The 19,539-nt window shown below is 39.7% G+C and overlaps 2 protein-coding genes across 3 annotated transcripts; one reads left to right on the top strand and one right to left on the bottom strand.

Annotated features, from left to right (window-relative positions):
- Positions 1–1,315: 1,315 nt before the first annotated feature.
- On the bottom strand, positions 1,316–9,323 carry ctsf (cathepsin F). The gene is made up of 15 exons (XM_028589229.1): positions 8,892–9,323; positions 8,068–8,178; positions 7,571–7,652; positions 6,394–6,455; positions 5,842–5,914; positions 3,600–3,713; positions 3,334–3,482; positions 3,045–3,141; positions 2,878–2,958; positions 2,576–2,695; positions 2,257–2,321; positions 1,979–2,069; positions 1,841–1,899; positions 1,401–1,514; positions 1,316–1,346 (listed from the first exon to the last, which is right to left on the bottom strand). The coding sequence occupies exons 1-14, from the start codon at positions 9,135–9,137 to the stop codon at positions 1,440–1,442; spliced, it is 1,425 nt and encodes a 474-aa protein (XP_028445030.1). The 5' UTR covers positions 9,138–9,323; the 3' UTR covers positions 1,316–1,346; positions 1,401–1,439.
- Positions 9,324–9,955: 632 nt separating this feature from the next.
- Positions 9,956–18,741, top strand: aup1 (AUP1 lipid droplet regulating VLDL assembly factor). Of its 2 annotated transcripts, none has more exons than XM_028590149.1 (12): positions 9,956–10,323; positions 11,657–11,794; positions 12,396–12,546; positions 13,136–13,323; positions 14,090–14,162; positions 14,762–14,835; positions 15,981–16,047; positions 16,276–16,378; positions 16,471–16,608; positions 16,788–16,924; positions 17,207–17,295; positions 18,366–18,741. In XM_028590149.1, the coding sequence occupies exons 1-12, from the start codon at positions 10,283–10,285 to the stop codon at positions 18,409–18,411; spliced, it is 1,245 nt and encodes a 414-aa protein (XP_028445950.1). In that variant the 5' UTR covers positions 9,956–10,282; the 3' UTR covers positions 18,412–18,741. The 2 variants fall into 2 exon arrangements, with proteins under 2 accessions (XP_028445950.1, XP_028445952.1); XM_028590151.1 differs by lacking the exon at positions 9,956–10,323 and adding an exon at positions 10,524–10,674.
- The last annotated feature ends 798 nt before the right edge of the window (positions 18,742–19,539 follow it).

Here is a 19,539-nt window from a genome sequence, read left to right as displayed (position 1 = left end):
AGGTCATCAATGTACAAACTGGACCCAAAATTAAAACCTTGACCATTTGTGAGGTTTTATCGTCTATGGGAACACATTGTTTTTTTTTATTTAGTAATGTCTCCCTTCAAATTTCAGCTATTTTTATTTAAAGGAGCAGTGTGTATAGGACTTAGAAATGGAATATAATATTAATAACAATTTTTCCTTAGTGTGTTTCTGTCTTAGTCTCTGCGTGCTTTGTGATCCCACAGATCTGTGTATTGTAACTCCAATGCTTGACTGACTAAACAAATGTATTTAACTTTATTTTATCGTCTTATTTGGCTCTTGCTTAGGATCAGTGTAATACCAATTTAACAAATGCGCAGGGATATATAGGTCTTTTATTGGAGTCAGACACATTGTCCCAAAAGAGGGGACACATAGGAGGTAAATCCCCAACACTACACACTGCTCCTTTACTTATAAGCAGACCACAAATTCACTCAACAGTAGTGCAATTCTATGAAGTATAATGTTGTCTCCACTTACTTTTTATATATGTTACTATGACATTTTAAGTCAATGTGTATTTTGGTTTATGAATAAGGTCAATATATAGACATTATAATCTAATCACAGTAAACTGTAAGGTTGCATTTGTTTGTTTTCAATCGATAAAGTTTCATTCTGTTGTTCCAGTGCATATAAGACAAGAACACTATAAACAAAGAATAGGATTCCACACTTTTTTATTCAACCTTCATTCATTTCTCACCGTCTTACAGCAGTTTTTACAATTACATTGCAGTTATCTAGTAGTGTGCAGGCCAATATAAGGTGAACCCCTTTCTTTCAAAACCCCTCTCAAGTACTACATAGCATTAGCATGAACACTGGTAACAAAACATTCAAGAAAAGAAAACACATGAGAAGTATATGCACAATTAGTGCACACTCTTTAGTAAATGTGGGCTCAGTTACTTTGAGGGAAGAGGAGTTAAAACCAAAACTGCGTAAACAGCAGTTCATTACAACCTGCAAGGCTAACGGAATAAAATGCGCACATAAAATCAACTTTAAAATAGCTTTAAAAAGCTTCAGCACAGCTAGCTTCAATTAGAGCTGGTATGTTTTTAGTAAACGAACACGAGGTGTGAGGTATGAAGGAGGAAAACTAAGTTTGGTTTAACGGAAAACTTCAGTAGGATTTTGTGTGTCTGATTGAAATCATGCATTCTGGATCAAATGTGTGTGTGTGTGTGTGTGTGTGTGTGTGTGTGTGTGTGTGTAGTGGTACATGTAGTATGATGGTGTGTGTGTGTGTGTGTGTGTGTGTGTGTGTGTGTGTGTGTGTGTGTGTGTAGTGGTACATGTAGTATGATGGTGTGTGTGTGTGTGTGTGTGTGTGTGTGTGTGTGTGTGTGTGTGTGTGTGTGTGTGTGTGTGTGTGTGTGTGTGTGTGTGGTGTTAGTGCTTTAATTGACTACAGCAGATGAGCACATCTTGTTGATCCCACAGGCATTGGACCCCCTGTATAGGTAGTAGTAACCCTGTTTGAGAGAAAGAGAAAAACACATATACAAGACAGTAGTTAGTTTTACACAGTAGGTAGCAACCCAGCAGAACCACACCAGGCTGTGGTCCTGTTAAGGTCTTCCAGTGTCAAATTTATTTTAGTTTTAACAGTCTATGGTTTTTACTTATCTTCTGGTCAATTCAAGAAATTCTAGTGATAGCTTTAATTTTTATTAAGAATAAGAATATGGGTCCTGGTTGCTATATTCAAGAAGAATAAAGTATTGTTTTATTATACTATTAATGCCTCTGTTTTCTCTAATCCACAAACAAAGACTGTTAGTAAGTGGGGTTGTCTTACCTGCTCTCCATAATCCTCTCCCCAGCTGTTTTTGATGGCCCAGAATGGGATACTTTGACCTGAAAGCACAGAGGCATTAATACAAGAGTAGGAACTGGGTAAATGAAGCCAAGATAAAAACAGGATAAAAACACTTACGTTCTCCGAATCCCACCAGCAGCACAGCGTGGTCAATCATCCAGGAGTTGCAGAAGATCTTCAAAGGGTGAGACACACCCTTCCTGTAGAACTAAGACATTTAAAAAGACAAAAAAAAAAAAGATAATGAAATATGGTTGTATGCTGAGGATTACATTCTTGTGAAAACAAAACTTACATGATGTTATCTCTTAATGTATAATTTACATAGAGGTGATGGCAAGTGTTTTATATTTTGTATTGATTCAGTCATTGCTGTGGTGGACAGAACTGCTTACCTGCATGGCAAAGGCATTCAGCGCAACTGAGATCGGTCCATTCTCAGCCAGCCAAGCTGCAATTTCTGAGGAGGAAAAAAACAACAACCATTTAACAGCTCTCTTTCAAACTGCCACACGGCTGAATTTTCTTTGCAACTGCTGATATACCTGCAAAACTAACAGCCATTTATCTCCACATTAATTCATTACATTATATCTAACCTTCAGATTTAAATGTTGTGGTGTGTTTTTTAGAAATATTACATGTTGACATGTTTGTCAGTGCTTAGTCTTCCCTTCCTTCTTCATTCCCTATCCATTGGCTCAGCCCACTCACCCTTCTCATCTTTGGACAGCTCCACAGAGCTGTTGATGTAGGCGGCAACCTTCATGGTGGTGAAGTCGCACCTCTGCTTCTTCCCGGTGTAGGAGTAGTCAGTCTCTGTCTCCAGGCCACCTAAACAATACATGAAGGATGATGATTTAAAGGTTTCGGTTTGCTCTCAGCATCAGCATAAATCGCACGTATGTTTTTGCAGGCTGCTCGGAGTCAATCAATTAAATAAAATGGGAATAGCAAGCTAAAATGTTTCAAAATGGTTGCACACGTCACTTGTCCTCCACCCATGTCTTTCTTACCCAGCTTCTCAATAGCTTCATAAGCATTTGACGGCAGCCCTCCTTTGCATGCCTGGTCCAGCCCATCACAGTCAACCAGCTCTGTGAAGGACAAATCAATAAACATTTGTGTAATCATTTGTGTTTGGGCCTGTTCGTGTGTGTGTGTGTGTGTGTGTGTGTGTTACCTTGTTCAGAGAGGGACAGCAGCGATCCATTTTTTAGGAACCACTGGCCTTCAATGTTGCCTGTCACAGAAAATGCCCAGCAGGATCCACACATACCCTGCAAGACACACACACACACACACACACACACACACACACACACACACACACACACACACACACACACACACACACACACACACACACACACACACACACACACACACGAAGTAGGCAGGAGGTATAATTTATTCATTAGTAACATGTTGTTCAGTATGACTGCCCTATAAATAAATCGGTTTGTTGGTACCTGGTTCTTAACGGAACTGACAGCTCCATGATCCCGCCAATCCCAGCTGGCAGGGGCGGGGCCTCGGGCAGGAGAGGCCGATTTCATTGGTCGATGAAGAGTCCATTGACTCAGTAGTGGGTTCAGGTATGCAGAGCGAAACTCTTCCTCTGGAGAAAAAAACGAAGGAGAGCCGTCAAACTTTTGTGTTAATTCATTTTTTTAAAGAGCTGATGCAACAGAAGGTGTGTGTGGAAATACAAATGCACACACGTGCAGACACGTACCAGTTAGGTCGCTGAACTTGGTGACTCCGTACTCAGCCGAACCTTGATCCAAAGACTGGAGCTTCTTTGCAGTTTTCAGGTTCTGGTGGAAGATGCGCAGACGGTGATCCGCCTCTGCAGGATCGAAAGTCAAATAAACACATTTAAAAAAAAGTATTTGGCACTTACCAGTAAAAGAATCTGTTTTACCTCTTTTATCAAACAACCAGTCAGTCCTTATTACCTTTCCCCTCACTGACTGAGACATAAACAGTTTGTCTGTCTGCACCGGTTTTATCTTTTTATTCTCTGAAACTTGCATTCATATTCATGTGATTAAACTGTCATGGTTAATGTGGTGGAATTTCCAGAAACACCATGTTGTGGTATGACGACACAAAGGGAAAGCTTAGACAACATCAGGTCATTCATAGGTCACAGGTCAGGGGATGAGAATATTCGGGCGGTCTCTAATAACCTAACCTGTTCATGTATAATTATGTTTGTCTCTCTACAGATTTAAGGAATCTAGACAGCTAAGTGATAAGGGGATGTTTTGTTTCAGGACTGCCTCCTTTTGGAGGTTGGTGGGAACACTTTTGCCTACTTCCCAGAGAGAGAGAGAGAGAGAGAGAGAGAGAGAGAGAGAGAGAGAGAGAGAGAGAGAGAGAGAGAAGAGAGAGAGAGAGAGGCTGAACTAGGCTTTAGCATCTGTGTTTACAGTGCCTACAATATCTTTGTTTACCTTAACCCTTGTGTTGTCTTCGGGTCAAATTTGACCCGTTTTCAAAGTTTCTTTATCAGAAATATGTTCTGCCTAGGGCTGGGCAATATATCGATATTATATCGATATCGTGATATGAGACTAGATATCGTCTTAGATTTTAGATATGGTAATATCGTGATATGACATAAGTGTGGTCTTTTACTGGTTTTAAAGGCTGCATTACAGTAAAGTGATGTACTTTTGTGAACCAGATTGTTCTAGCTTTTCTATTAGTTGCCTTCTCCCACCCCCCAATGACATTATGTCCACATTACTGATGATTATTTATCTAAAATCTAAGTGTGAAGATATTTTGTTAAAGCACCAGTTGTCAACCCTAGAATATTGCCGCGATATCGACATCGAGGTATTTGGTCAAGAATATCGTGATATCCGTTTTTCTCCATATCGCCCAACCCATTCAAAATAATAAAATGGTTTCACAACAGTTTCCTGACTAAACATTGACATATACCAGTCTGTGATAATCCATCAATATATATTCATTTGATCTTCACTATGGTGAAAATAATTCATAATTTCTGCCTATTTTACTCCAAAATAAGGTATACTTTCATGTACAGTAAATGTGGTTTATTGACCATAAATAAATAGAACAATGCACAATAGAATTTGGTGATACTATACTTTATGCTTTATAAAAAGGCAAAACAGACCGGGAGTTAATTTTGTTGGAGGACAACATGTGCATGGTCGACAGGATGACAACACAAGGGTTAAAGGTTCAGCTAAAGGTAACGCCTCCAGCATGGCTTTAAATACACCTTCAGGAAGACAGAAACTTCAGAGAGTTGGGACGGCACTGCACAATAACTAGGGTTGGGCATCGTTTGGATTTTTACAATTCTGATTCCAATTCTGATTCCAATTCCGATTCTTCCTTTCGATTCTGGTTCTTATTGATTCTCGATTCTGATTCTTTGAGGGGGGGAGTTGAAACGGGTCACATGCCTTTTTTCACAAATAAGAGGAAAGTTTTATTTTGATTCAGGGGTGGTTTGCAGTTTTACAGCTTTTTCAATGCAAAATAAAGCCTTCGATGCCCAATCCTAACAACAACACATTGTGGTTAAACTGCACTGCCTGCTTAATTCTCTCCTCAACGGAGTATTGATTAAATGCTCCCGTGTAACACAAAGTCTCCAATCTTCTTTGCGTGTGTGAAATGAGTTGTGCTGCTCCTGAGTTTTTCCCCTACACTCATGATGCATTTAATGTCTTGTGTGGGATTCTTTTACATTTTAAATGTAGTACTATTTATTTATTGTTGATGAGATACTACACGTGATATGCAAACTCCAAAAGGTTCTGAATAGATGGGGGATATTTACCCTTATGTATAGGTTTTCATAAAGGATGAAGGGCTTTTATTGCTGTTATGAGAAGAATGTGAGTGCATAAAGGGTTCAGGCTGTGAAGACAGGAAGGCGACAAATGATGCTATGTACAATATATGTGTGTCAGTCACTCACTCACCCTCCTGGCTGCTGTAGACCTTATTGTATTTAACCATGAACTCTTTGAACTGGCCCAACAGCTCCACAGACTCCTGCCAGAAGAAGAGCAGACAAACACACAACAACACATGACCTCATCATCCGTCTAAAGTTCAAGCTGATGATCGCAGCTTACACAACCAATGGATTGCTAGAATATATTCGAGGCAGATAACCAAATGGAACTTAAGAGGCCGCTTACACGGCAACATTTTCAACATAATACGCATAAGTATTTTTATGTTCTGGCCATTCGTTTACACGACAACAGCGTTTTGGGGGACTGGAAACCTTTCGAACCGAGTTCCAGAGGGAAATCTTTGGAGTACGCAACTCCAGTGTCGCCATGTAAACTAGCAAAACCGGTCTCTGTGGAGCCAGAGCCAGTGAAGCGGCGCACTCTCACCCCCACCTACCCCTCACCTCGCAGCGAAGGTGAACCTCGGCAGCCCATTCAAAACACCGCCGTCTAAACGTGAAAAAAAAAGTCAGTCAGTCCTGTTATATATACAGAATAGGAGGTCACTTTTACCTCCAGAGGCTGGCTGGTGGATGCATCCATGACCTTGTTGTTCTCTTCTAGTTGAGGTTCAACTGATAAAAAAAGACATCCAGGACAACATGTTATGCGTCAATGTGCAAAATACATATATTCATGTTTCATGTGTCCAAAAATACATTGACTCTATGGATTTCAAATAAGTAAGTCTATTAAATGGAAACAGTTTTTGACATGATATATCATTGCTTGTCAGTCTAAATCAACATTTATGGCTATACTCATCACTATTCAACCTTATACCTCGTTTATCTATTTGGTATAAAGCATCACCTAATCATAAGTAAACATTATTATAACATAACATATAAATGAAGGCATTATTTATTCAATTGTTTTGAGCAACATGCAAAGTTTAAGGCCAAAGCAGAACATAATATGGTCAAAATGAAGGGAACATTTGCATTAAGTCTTTTCTCCATGACTATGTCCATGCCCTGCCAATCATCACAACTAGATCATTTTACTTTCTATGAATCTTTCTTTACAATGGTGGTTTAAAATGCCACTTTAAAGATTCTTTTTTGCACATACATTGTTTTAACCAGTTTAATGGAGCCCTGTCATCCTGGAAGATACTGCTGCTATTACAGAAGAAGCTAAGCATCATGGGTTAACACTGTAACCAGCTAAACAGTAGGCCAACAGGGATTACAGTTAGGCTCCGCTTGTTGGGGTAAGAATAAATGTTAATAGCCGCTTTCCGACCGGAGAGATTTTTGCAGTTCCTAGAACCCTTTTTTTCTCGTGTTCCGACTGGACCAATTTGGGGATTATTAAGTTCCTCTGGCTGCACTTCCTGTAACTCTTTCAGCTCCTACTCCAGGGCTGTTTCCCTTTTCCGCATTTGGTGGTTAAATGGCTGTGTTATAATAACAAAAGGTCAGTTCCTATGGCCACTTGGCCAGTGCGAATGCAAATGGCAAAACCGGTTTTGGGGGGAGAGTAGTTAGTAGAACTGTTTAGAAGTGGACTACGTTCCTGTAACTACTTGGTCAGAAAGAGGCTAATAGCATTGCACAGGAACCACAGTCACTCAATGTGAACCATGCCTATGTTTTTCAGCTATACTTTGACCAAGGGACAGCTATACCCGAACACCTATGAATCACAGATATTTAATGAAGAATGTGTTTGGCTGCAGACTGACCTGTAGGCTGGCACTTCTGTTTGAGCAGAGTTGAAGTGCCCTGCCAGGGAACGTCCCACACTTCGAACACACACACCTCGGTCTGACATAAAAAAAAACATACACAGGACAGAGATATTCTATATTATAAAGAGGAAATTTACCAGCTTATGTTGTCATATAAGAAAATAGATTGGAAAAGTGGAATAATGTGCACTGCAGGCCAATCTAACAACATCAAAGGAGCAAGTTATTTATGTCTCTTGTTTTGTGTATGCATGCATGTGGCCATGAGGCATTAGTGTGCTTGTTGGGGCTACTTCAAGTCAAACTCCAAGTCACAAGATCAGATGACTGATGACATCTCTGCTGAACAAACACAATTTCACTGCTGCAATAATACACTGATACACAATTAGATGCACATTCCCATTTTTGGACTTTTACAAACTTTTTGGAGAAATCTACGATTCTAAAACTACAGTATTCTCTCTCTCTCTCACACACACACACCCTACCTTGAGTTTCTGTAACTCGGGATAGAAGTCACATGCCCTGAGCATGGTGGATTTCTTACATTGAGTGTTACTCAGTTCCACTGTTATGGTGTAACGGATACCCTTAACCAGCTGTAAAAACAACACAAAATACACACATACTAGTGGTCATTTTTTATTTACAAACAATAAATATTGCCCTTAATAAATCTATTTAGACATGATTGTGTTTAAGTCTAGTGGTTATCCAATACGTGTGTACCGGTATTTGAATGACTTCAATTAAAACAGACTAAGCTTTTTTTGTGAATGTATTGGTATCTGGATGCTTCTTTTGCTGCATGGATTCTGGTGTCACGAGGCCATACTGCGCTGCACAGATGGAAGCGATTGTGTCAAAAGGCAGGTTAAACTCAACGATGTGACTTCCGGACAGAATAAAAAGATCAACATTTCGAGAGGCCAATGTGTCTGTAACCTTTCCTTGAAAAAAAAAATCAATTTGTTAACAAGTCCGTGAAAGCTAAAGCATAAAAATGTCCGTCTGTATGTAAGGAACATATACCGCAGTGACCAGATTATACCATTATTTTGAAGGTAAATCGCCTTATTTCCGGCTTTTGTTTAGCTTACTCTTGCTAGTTTAACGCAGCTTTAAATTACCCCCAAATCGTACTGTTGTTTACCAAGATTTATGTAACTAATTACTGTAATGTCGCAAATCATTATACAACCGTAATTCTCCATCCACACTAGTCTGTTATGCCAAAGTAAGACGCCACAGTGCTGTGAATAAATACGTTAAAATAATGTTTAAATACGCCGTATATGTTTGTAAACGTTACCTGTTTGGTGGCAGAGATGAGCCGGCTGACTTTGCGGAGATGCATGGCGTTGGAGCCCTGGTTGTAGCGCTCCTCGGCGAACGCCAGAGCCTTCTTCAGGCCAGGGTCGGACTCCTGCAGCCGGATAAGAGAGCCTGGAGGCCCGAACAGAGGCCGGTCGATGTCTTCACCAAGCCCGAAGACCGAGCCCATCACGGCGGCCAGGGACAGCCACAGGATTACCGGACAGCGGAATCCGACTACCATGTTGGCTCCGGTGTGTTGTCAGAAAGAAAAAGGATCAGCGTCTTTCCTCAGTAAAAAATAGGAATGTTTTGTTTTCCTATAGACAAATCGATGTCAAGTTATCGGTTGGTGACGGTAGTGTTGTTGCCAAACAAAACTGGGATGATCGAGGTTGTGGGAGGAGACAGCCGGGTATCAATGGGCGCGGTGTGTTCAAGAAACATTAAACCACACACATTATGTCTCTTTTAAATCCGTAATTAACCGGACATAACATATAACATCACATAGGACAAAAAGAAAGAATCACCTAGTGGTCGCACATGTATTGGTGACTGCAAGGTGATAATATCTAATATATTTTTCTTTTAAAAAGTAACATTTTACCACAATTTATGTCTGGCGCTCCTTTTAAATACCAATTTATTTTGTATTTAGAATCCCGCTGGAAATCTTTACAACATAGTGTTTTTTTTTTGTTGCCTTTTTCTCACAAAAAAAGATAAAATCAAATTGTCCACACCCATTATACAGTATATATGATCACACTATTGTAATTACAGCCAATAACCAAACATGAACATCTCCACTAGAGGGCGACACAATACCGTAATTTTTTTTTCTTGAGAGACTTTGACTTTAATTTTGAAAGTTAAAGACCCGGAAAGCTAACGTACATATTTAACCAACCAGGCTGTCTTTAACAGACTGTAGTTGTTTTCTTTCATTCATTCTCATGCAAGTATGAGAATAACGTACAGGTTAGGATGAGTGTTCATTTGCATTTCTATGCCAAATGTAGCTAAGCTTTTAGCTAAGTCAGTTTACTTTTATGGACAGGGCACTTTTATTGTGGAGGATCCTGTCCGGAAGTGTTGTTGTTGTTGTTGTTGTTGCGACCGCTGGCGAGGCATAGGCGCTAGCGCTGCTAGCACCTTGGGTTGAAACATCTTTTGACAATCGCTAAGCTAACATTTTAAACGTGCTGGCCGAAAACGTTTAACTCCAATTTCTTTACTTCATCGCGGGGGAAAATAACGTTAGCTAGCTGTCACTTTACCCTCCGTGCTACAAAATTGCTGTCGTGAACGTTATGACTAATTTATTTTTAGGGATCAGGTTGTATTCTTAGCATTAGCCTCCGAGCAAAGCTCTGACTGGCAGACATGGAGAATCTGGGGATCGAAGACATGTTTGACTTTCGTCGGTAAGTGAGCTAGCTAGCAGCCAGCTAATGCAACGCTAATTAGCCACAGTTGCACTACCTAGCTAGCTAACATTACGGCCTTATATCTTGTGTTCAAGAAATGCAGTAACGTTAACGTTATCGTTTTATATGTGAAATATATCGTTTATATCTAGCTAACTAATGTCACTTTAGGAAAATTTTAAAAACATGCAGCTAGCTAACGTTCGCTAACCTAGCTAGCTGTGTGGCGGTGATATTTACGAAAAAAAATGTTTGCTAACGTTTGTTTTACAACCGTGTGCATTACTTTCAGTAAACGGAACACAATTCGCTGGGTTAAATGTAACGGTACATGCATCAACTAGCTAGGTAGGTAACGTTAGCTTAACCTTACATGGGTGTTGATCTTTACATCGTAAAATTAACGTTATTCTCTCCTGATTGCTGAGAGTGGAGTTTTCTGAAAGACTCAACTTTTAAAACGTTAACGTGGACACAGTAACGTAACGTTAGGCTGAGATGACATTTGTACCTCTGTGTACTTGAATATATTTTGAATATCCATTAACGTCACCTCAGATTTGAAAAGTAAAAGTTGTGCTTCGATAATATAACGTTATCGGTACTCCAAAATGGCCCATCTTTTACATTCATGCAGGTGGGACATAGGGCCTGTAGATGCACCGATACAGACTATGGTGTCGGATTTCAGGCCAGAATACGACTAGCCAAATTTTGGGCATTAATGTTCTCCAGCACCTAACCCCGAAGACAATCACGTAGAGACACGTGTAATAACATGTTGAAAATGAAAGCTGCGGACTAATATAATGCGATACGAAACTCTTATTTTAAATGCTACAACAATGCAGGAGACATGTGATTCTTTGTTCTTCAGCAGTGAATAATTTACATACTCTAAATTTAAAAGACATGTTTAAATTGGTAATTTAGCGTCACACTCTATTAGTAGTTAGATTAGTAATAGTACGTTAGTTTGCCAGCAGATGTGGGAACCAATTTTTAACTGCATCGAGTAAGGAGTATACAATACAATAGGGGCAGGATGTTGAGTTATTGTGTGATATTACAAGGATTTGGCAGTTAACCGTGGTGTGAATTTGATGAATTTGGCAGTCCAGTGCAAGTACATAAAGTTTTGAAATAAATGCAGTCCATACATTTTGTTTGTTGCTTCCTATTAAAATGTGTTCATTGCTTTGAGTGTGATTCATCTGGTATTATCCCACCAGCAATTACATTTGACCCTCTCCCAAGTTTCATCCACTGCATTTAAAAAAAAAAAAAAATATATATATATATATTTCATATTCTTTTTTTCTTTGCACAGGTTTCCCAAAGATGCAGGTGTTCTGCTGCTGTTGCTGATTTACTTTCCAGTTGGCATCTGTTTGATGCTAATACGGATTTTTATTGGTGTTCATGTGTTCTTGGTCAGCTGTGCACTTCCAGAGAGTTTTGTTAGAAGGCAAGTATGTAGTATGTAGGCAAGGTTTTGTTGAATTTATCTGGGAACACATTTTCACTATCAGCAGTAATACTAGTTGTAAATGTGGCAGCAGTAGCTGTAGTGGTAATCATTTGGTGTCATTCTTAATAGTCTTCTAATAATATAAAAGTTATCATAATTTAGGTACAAGTAATACAATTACAAGGAAAAACAGGGAGAGTTAATGCTAACACACACTTTATAATGCATACTGTGTAAGTCATTAACATCATTGCAGCATTGAGTGAGAGGCAAACTCACAGCTGTAATGACTGCATTAAACTCAGCCACCCCATAAAACACCATAAAGGCTAGTGGCTGCTCAATATATTTTCTATGGTATGTGTCTGTTACTTTGTAACCTCTTGTAGATTAAACCTGGCTCTCACCAATTTCCATGTATAATTAAAGGGGATGACTGTGGGATGGAATAACCATAACTTAAAATTAAATAACACCTGTAAATTACCTGGATGTTGCTGTAAGAGCGGTGAGAAATTGTGTATGTTAGTGAGAATGGCCCACTGCATGTTAAGACGATACTGCCTCTCGTCTTACTTTAATTTCTTTGTTCTCTTAGATTTATTGTCAGGGTTATGTGCTCAGTCCTGGGGATGCATGTGAGACAGAAAAACCCTCGCTCCAGAGACAGAAACACCAATCTGTACATATGCAACCATGTCACAGAGTTCGACCACATCATTATCAACCTTCTGACCCCCTGCCACACTGTGAGTGTTTGAATTTTAAATTTGCTTAACCGTGTTATACAGCATGTTTTAAAACCGTGTTATACAGCATGTTTTAAACATTTTAGCCATCTCTCATTCGTAAGAATGCTACATGTTGCCTGTACCAGTTGGCACCTGTCAGCACGCTCCAAGGTTTCCACGCATATGCTGAAAACTGCACCATGTTTAATTCAAAGCTGTATTTATTACACTCTTGATAGTCCTAGATTAGCCCTGTGAAATGACTGTGCTAATTTCTGTAGTTTCCTTGTGCTTCTATTTGTGTTAATAACTGGTGCACTCGCAGACGTTTATAGCTCACCCACATGTCAGTGTTACATTTGCAGCACTGTGAATGTTCTCCTAGAGAAACTGCAAGTATGAAAGTACTTGTTCTGTATGTAAACCAATGGCTGCAGATGACGCATCCACATTTGAGATGAGGCAGTGTGTGCACCCGTGCATGAAGCATTACATGCTTAGTGTCCAGGCCATCATTGACTTATTTGTTTGACCAGTGCAAATGATGGTATTTTACTGTTGAATACAGTGTTAGGTGAACTTTCTCTGTCTCTCTCTGCTCAATTAGCCTCAGTTAGAGGGCTCCACCGGCTTTGTGTGTTGGGCCAGAGGCTTCATGGAAATCCATTCAGCACCTGGCCAGGAAGCAATAGGAGAGTCTCTTCAGAGGTACTGCTCCACTGAAGGCACCCCGCCTTTGCTCCTGTTTCCTGAAGAGGACACCACAAACGGCCGTGCTGGCCTGCTGAAGTTCAGGTTAGTGCTAACACTTTTGTTGCAGGACCCATCTACTCAGCGTTTGATTCATGTCACTAAGGACGACGCTGTTATTATTTGTGAGCGGAAATTGTTTGATGCAGCGCAGAAAGTATGACTCACTGAGGAAATGTAACATTTTTACCTTTTGCTCTCTTGTCTCTGGTCATTTGCATTTACCTACAATAATGAAACCGGACCTACAGCACAGCAGTAACTGTTCTTCTTCGGATCTATCTGTGTGTGCACATATTGTTTTGGCCTCATACTCATGACTTTGGTTGTAGAAAGTGATTTTATCAAGCCAGCCGCAAATTATCATTCCTCTTCCATGGCACGTTGAGATAGAGATTAATTACCTTGGCGGTTGTTTCCCCTCCCTAATTTCCCTCTAGAGTTCTATGGGCAAATTAGTGTAAAGAAGTGGAAACAGCTGCAAAATGGATTCATTTCTATCGTTAATTTGAGTAGCTCAGAACCTTGTGTACTATTTATTCGGCTGAAGACTCCGGGGATTCACTGAAACCCAATAAAACTTGAAGGAGCACTTTATAATAAGATCAATAATATATCGCAGTGCTTTTGTTTACTGAGTTCAGAAATTTAGCTTATATTAGTTTTTCACCACACACTTAAAGTGACTAAATCAGTACCAAACACACCACCAATTTGCTGACCGTTTGCCTTTATAAATATATTCAGAATTCTGTTTATCTTCAGTAAAGTCAGATTTTGTTCACCAATTAAATGTATTTTTCCCTCTCAGTTCCTGGCCTTTCTCACTGACTGATTCCATTCAACCTGTGGCCTTACGGGTGACCAGACCATTGATTGCTTTGGTAATGTCATTTAAACTTGCATTTTTAAGATACAAAATAGAGTGAAGGGATAAGATACATAAACAACATGGACACCTTTACCAACATATGATCATTTTACAGTATTCCCGGTTTAAATCTTGAATGCTGTCTAAAATATCTCAAGTGTTGCAGAGCAAGTACAAAGAGAAAAGATTTCTTAATGTCACTGCTAATGATGAGACAAAAACCATGTAACAACTAGAGTGCCTATAACAAGACGCTGAAATGCAAAATGTTTGCATACAGAGGAAGAATGGATATCAATAGGGGAAAATAATATATTTTATATTCCATTCCCAGCTGTGGAAAATAATTACGAAATGAATTCCTGGAAGCAACAGCAAGCTGATTAGTGTGGGCTGCTTAAATCTAATCCAGCCATCTCGGTACTGAGAATAAATGTGTCTTGTGATGCTGTGTGCAGCACTGGCTACTGGCTACAGTTGAGCCTTTGCAATCAGTGAAGATATTTTTAAATACCTGCAGGTTCTCCTGGATTATTGTCCATATCCTCTCATGTCACACTACACTGTACTATAACAGTATGGTTAACCTCATTGTATTTTGTCTGTCCACAGAGCACACCTGAGTCAAGCTGGCTGACGGAGCTCTTATGGACATTTTTTGCTCCATGTACAGTGTATCATGTAAGGTACTAAATAATTTGTATCATTATTTCTATCAGCAATTGCTTTTTAAAAGTTGAATCCTGATATTCTGCAGCTGAATGATCAACAATAATCCAATAGGTTAGTTTATTTTTCATGAGGTAGTATTGGGGAGATTTGAGTTATGTAAAGTAGATCTACGGAGTACAAAAAAGACACCAACCCCAGCACATCTTCTCTGGCCAGTAATGTTGATCAACCAGCCCCAGTTTCAAATGGTTTTAAAGGTCCAGCGTGTAACGTTTTTAGTTGCCCATTCACAAACTTTTTTCATGACTACGAATATACCACCACCATCAATTCCAAGTATTCCTATTGGCTTGAAATTTTGCATTTGCATGAACTGGGGTAGACGCTCCATATTCATGCGCCAACTTGAAATACGTTAGCAGGTAAAGGCTCTGACACACCAACCCGGCGATCCGACTGATCAGTCTCCCCAAGTTGGTCAAAAAAATGCCTCGGAACACACCGAAGCGACACCAGCTTGAGCGTACGTTCTGCACGAGACGTAATACGTCTCCATAACGGCAGGCAGCGCTAATCTGTATTGTCGCCCAAAAAATGAAAACCGGCAGCTGATTGGACGAATGTGTCACGTGGGTCTGGCTTCTCCCGAATTTCAAACACACCATAATGGCGGCTTGTTCGGAATACGATCTCGTATTTTACGAAAATAGTTCACCAAAATGTGTTTCTGAAAACATTTTAAGCGAGAAATAGGCCGTGCAGTTGCTGAATCGGTCTTCATTTCAGATCGACAAAGGTCAGTTTAAAAGATTTTCGTCAGATTTTGAGAGGCTCTAGTCACGCTCATTACGCTCGTCATTTCCGGTAATTGGTCATTGAGTCCGACTGCCCACCGGCCGATTCAACAAGTCCAATCGGCCCAAATGAAGGCCAACGGTCCTCCGACTGACGACGGCACGGAACACACCAAACAGACTCGGGTCACCGACCTCGCCAGGCTGTCCGACTGCCAACTAAATTGCTTTTGTTTGATTTAGTTTTTTTCTTTTTTTATTCCCTGAGTTCCAAATTTAGTTTTTCCTATTGAATTTAAATATTTCTTTTGCCACAATTGTTTTGTTTACTTCACGTTGCTTTTTGTTTTTCATTTTCCTCCCAGTTGGCTCCCACCAGTATCCAGACAAGATGACGAGTCCAAGCCGGAGTTTGCCAACAAAGTCCAGGAGGTAAAACCAATTTGCCAGTTGAGTGGATTCATAAGTCATACCATTTTTATCCAATTTCCTGATCACAGCACCCAGATCCAGGTATCTCATTAGTTGACTGCATGGCTCTTGCTGTAGTTCCGTAAAAGCCCAATATTATTAGATGCATGTCACCCGCCCCCCGTCTTCTGCCTTTGTGCTTACGTCGTACGCTGGTGTGTCTTAGAGTATGCGTGTCTGTAATTTCAGCTACTAGCCGGTGAACTTGGCGTGGTCTCCACCAAGATCACTAGAGCTGATAAAGCAGAGCACATCAAACGGAAAAGGCACACTGTACCACAAACCTCTACAAGTAAGTCAATTACATAAACACAACATGTAAGGATCCAGCTGGTTGTTTTTTTTTGGTGTGGGGGCTGACTGCTGTTCTTTTCCTTACCCTAGGCGTCAGACCTGGCTCTATTGGTCTTGGTTTCATGGTCCAGAGTTTGGGTACGGATGATCATAGGATTGCTAAGATGGCCCAACAGGTAAAGGAGGTGCTGCCTCATATCCCACTGAACGTCATCGCAAAGGACTTGGGTAGGGCCTAGTTTCAGTGCACGTTTACATTTCCACATACCCGACAACCCATTGCAATGTGCTGTCATTATTGTTCACTCTGCTCTATCCCGTTCTTTCAGTTTCTAACACATCCTTTTAAAAACTTGAAAAGGGTTTCAATTGCTGTGGACTTACAGTTGTATCTTGATTGTGTACAGCAAAGACCAACTGTGTTGACACCACCATAACAAATCTGCTGGAGAACAAAGAGGAAAGTCCAATGGGAGCAACTGGGACATCCACATGTGGGTCTATGAACAGCTCCTACTCCTCTGGTTCTGCTCCCGCCATAAAGGTTCGAACATTCAACATGATTCAACATGCCTGAGTTCTCTAATGGAGGAATTTATCATTTAGGATCCATTTTAATCCTATTTAAACCTATGAAGTTTATATTTCCTAGACTATTACTAGGGAATTATGAGTTGCATAGAAACAATTCAATTTTGGAAAGTTTAGTTCAGCTACTTAATCTTGTGAAAGGTTGATTGATTTTCTCTGTCTTCAAATGCAATTCATCTATCTTGTTGTTTTTTTTTTTAAACTAACTTGAATTCCATTTTCTTTTCATCCACAGCCCGCTGCCAAATCTTTTGGGAAATCACCAGTTGACAGACATTTGTCTCTCCAAGAGAGAAAAGATGCGCTGTATAATTTTGCTAGAAGGTGAGATTTTCTTGCCATTAGCAATGTTACATCGTAAAGAGATTGTATTATTTGGAAGAGGAGCAGAATTTGTGTTAATGTTGCAGCATATAGGTCAGTTATACATGGTGGCATAAAATATTCCATTTGTCTCTAATCAAATCCTTGTTAATGTTAATAAAAGATCTGAGAAATAAAGCCAAAGCTGCTTCATTATGCACAACAACTTGCAGTTGTGCACAAGTGAACCGGTTTGCAATATTAATTTGGTTTGAGGTTTACTTTGAATATATCTATAGGGTCATGTCTGTCGCTCAACGATGAATCTACATAAGCTGTTTTTAAATATAAACTTCGGTGTCCGAGGAATTCGGTCTCGAGTGCTGCAGACAGGATTACACTGTGTCACGGAGCTGTTTTGTAATTTGGTCATAAACAACAGAGTCTCTTGCCGTTCTTTGAATTTGTCTGACGATTTTGGCGTCTGCCCTTCCCGACAGAAGTTCCAGAATCTCGTTGTCTCTTAAGTTAGACCTTTTCATTGCCGTCTCATGTAAATTACCCTTTTTTTCTTTACCCTCGATGTTGGTTTTCTTCCGATTTTGCGAGTCGCATAAAACGTCCTGCACATGCCAACTGCTTGCTGTGAATTCTCACACTTTGGGCTCAATTTTAGATTACACAGACTTCGTACTTGGAGGCCAAAACATTTTTGTAGGTTAAACTACTGCTCGGAATAGTTATGTACATGGAAAAAATATACTCCCAGTGGGTTTACAGCAGTGACGTGCTGTATGATCTAGGACAAACTATTACTCTACAACAGAAATAATTCTGCATTCATTTTAATTTGGTCCAGAAAGGCACGGAAAGAGCTACATTAATTAAAGGTGTGTGTGTGTGTGTGTGTGTGTGTGTGTGTGTGTGTGTGTGTGTGTGTGTGTGTGTGTGTGTGTGTGTGTGTGTGTGTGTGTGTGTGTGTGTGTGTGTGTGTGTGTGTGTGTGTGTGTGTGTGTGATTCTTGACCGATTATACTAACTCTTCTGAAGTAAACACTGACTTTTAGATTTTATCTGTTTTTCTTCATCTAGACGCTACATTGAAAAACACGGATTGGATGAAGAAGACAGTCATTGAACACACTTTGGGTCAAGCCATCATTATAAATATGTCAGAGAGAAGCATATTCAACTTGCATAGCTGTCTTATTTGAATGGTGATTTTATATTCCGTCAACAGGTTCTGTTTCAAAACAGATTTTGTTAATTGCAAACAATGGAGACAAGTATTCAGAACATGTATATGTTGATGGAAAGGGTGATTATGCATGTGTTTAATTCTTCATTCTGGCTGATACATAATTTTGATAACAATTTGTATTACAATCCACTGACTGTGAATCATCTATTTATTTTTATAATGTCCAGAGTGGTTGATGAAAATAAAGTTCAGCTTGACCTTAAGAAAGTTTTCTCTGATGGTGTTTCAATTGAGCGTTGGACTCAAGTCCACAGCTTGGCTTGGGAAAGAAAATGATGAAATTTAAATGTTGGTTGCATATAATCTGTATTTTGAATATTTAATGTACATTTAAGGACTACTGTCATGAGTGTCTGCGTTTCCTAATGCAAGACAACCAAATCTTGCCATAAGAGGGAGTCAGAGAGTAAATTGTCCCACAAGTCTGTACTGGAATCTCTCCTGTCCTCTTCAGAAGAGATTAGTCTTTGGGACACAAACACACACAATAAAACCAAAAGTTGTCCAAGACTAGAGAATAGAGAGTTAGGCTGATGCATGCACTATGAGTGTAATAAAATATGTGCATGTGAGCAAATGTGTAGGTGCAAGTTAAAAGCCAAGATTGGTCATATTTTGTTGAAACAAGTCAAAGATGGATGTTCTGAGACTGAATTGAATGTGACACTAAATGTAGTGTGAACGGATCTTGATATGCAGATCTTCTAGTCTAGTTAGCTGTGTCAATACCATTTTGACAGCTGGTAAAGAAAAAAAAAAAAGTTTTCTAGTGATTGTCTTACATCCATAATAAATCGTGTGTACTGTTTAGAAAGCCATGCCTGAGAATATTTTACAAGGTAAAAAAAATAAAGTGTCCGCTTTTACATCCAGTTTGAAAGTGGTGGCAACTTTTTTTTTTTTTTGCCCTTAAATGTCACATCTCGGCAGCCCGTGTCACAGAAAATTCCTGCACAATTGCATAGACGGTCATCAGTCAGATTATTTGTTTTACACCTACTTGCT

Source organism: Perca flavescens, chromosome 10 (genome assembly GCF_004354835.1).
Source record: "Perca flavescens isolate YP-PL-M2 chromosome 10, PFLA_1.0, whole genome shotgun sequence".
Classification (NCBI taxonomy): Eukaryota; Metazoa; Chordata; class Actinopteri; order Perciformes; family Percidae; genus Perca; species Perca flavescens.
The sequence above is the reverse complement of the archived record's forward strand: the minus strand, read 5'-3'. Positions and strand labels throughout refer to the sequence as shown.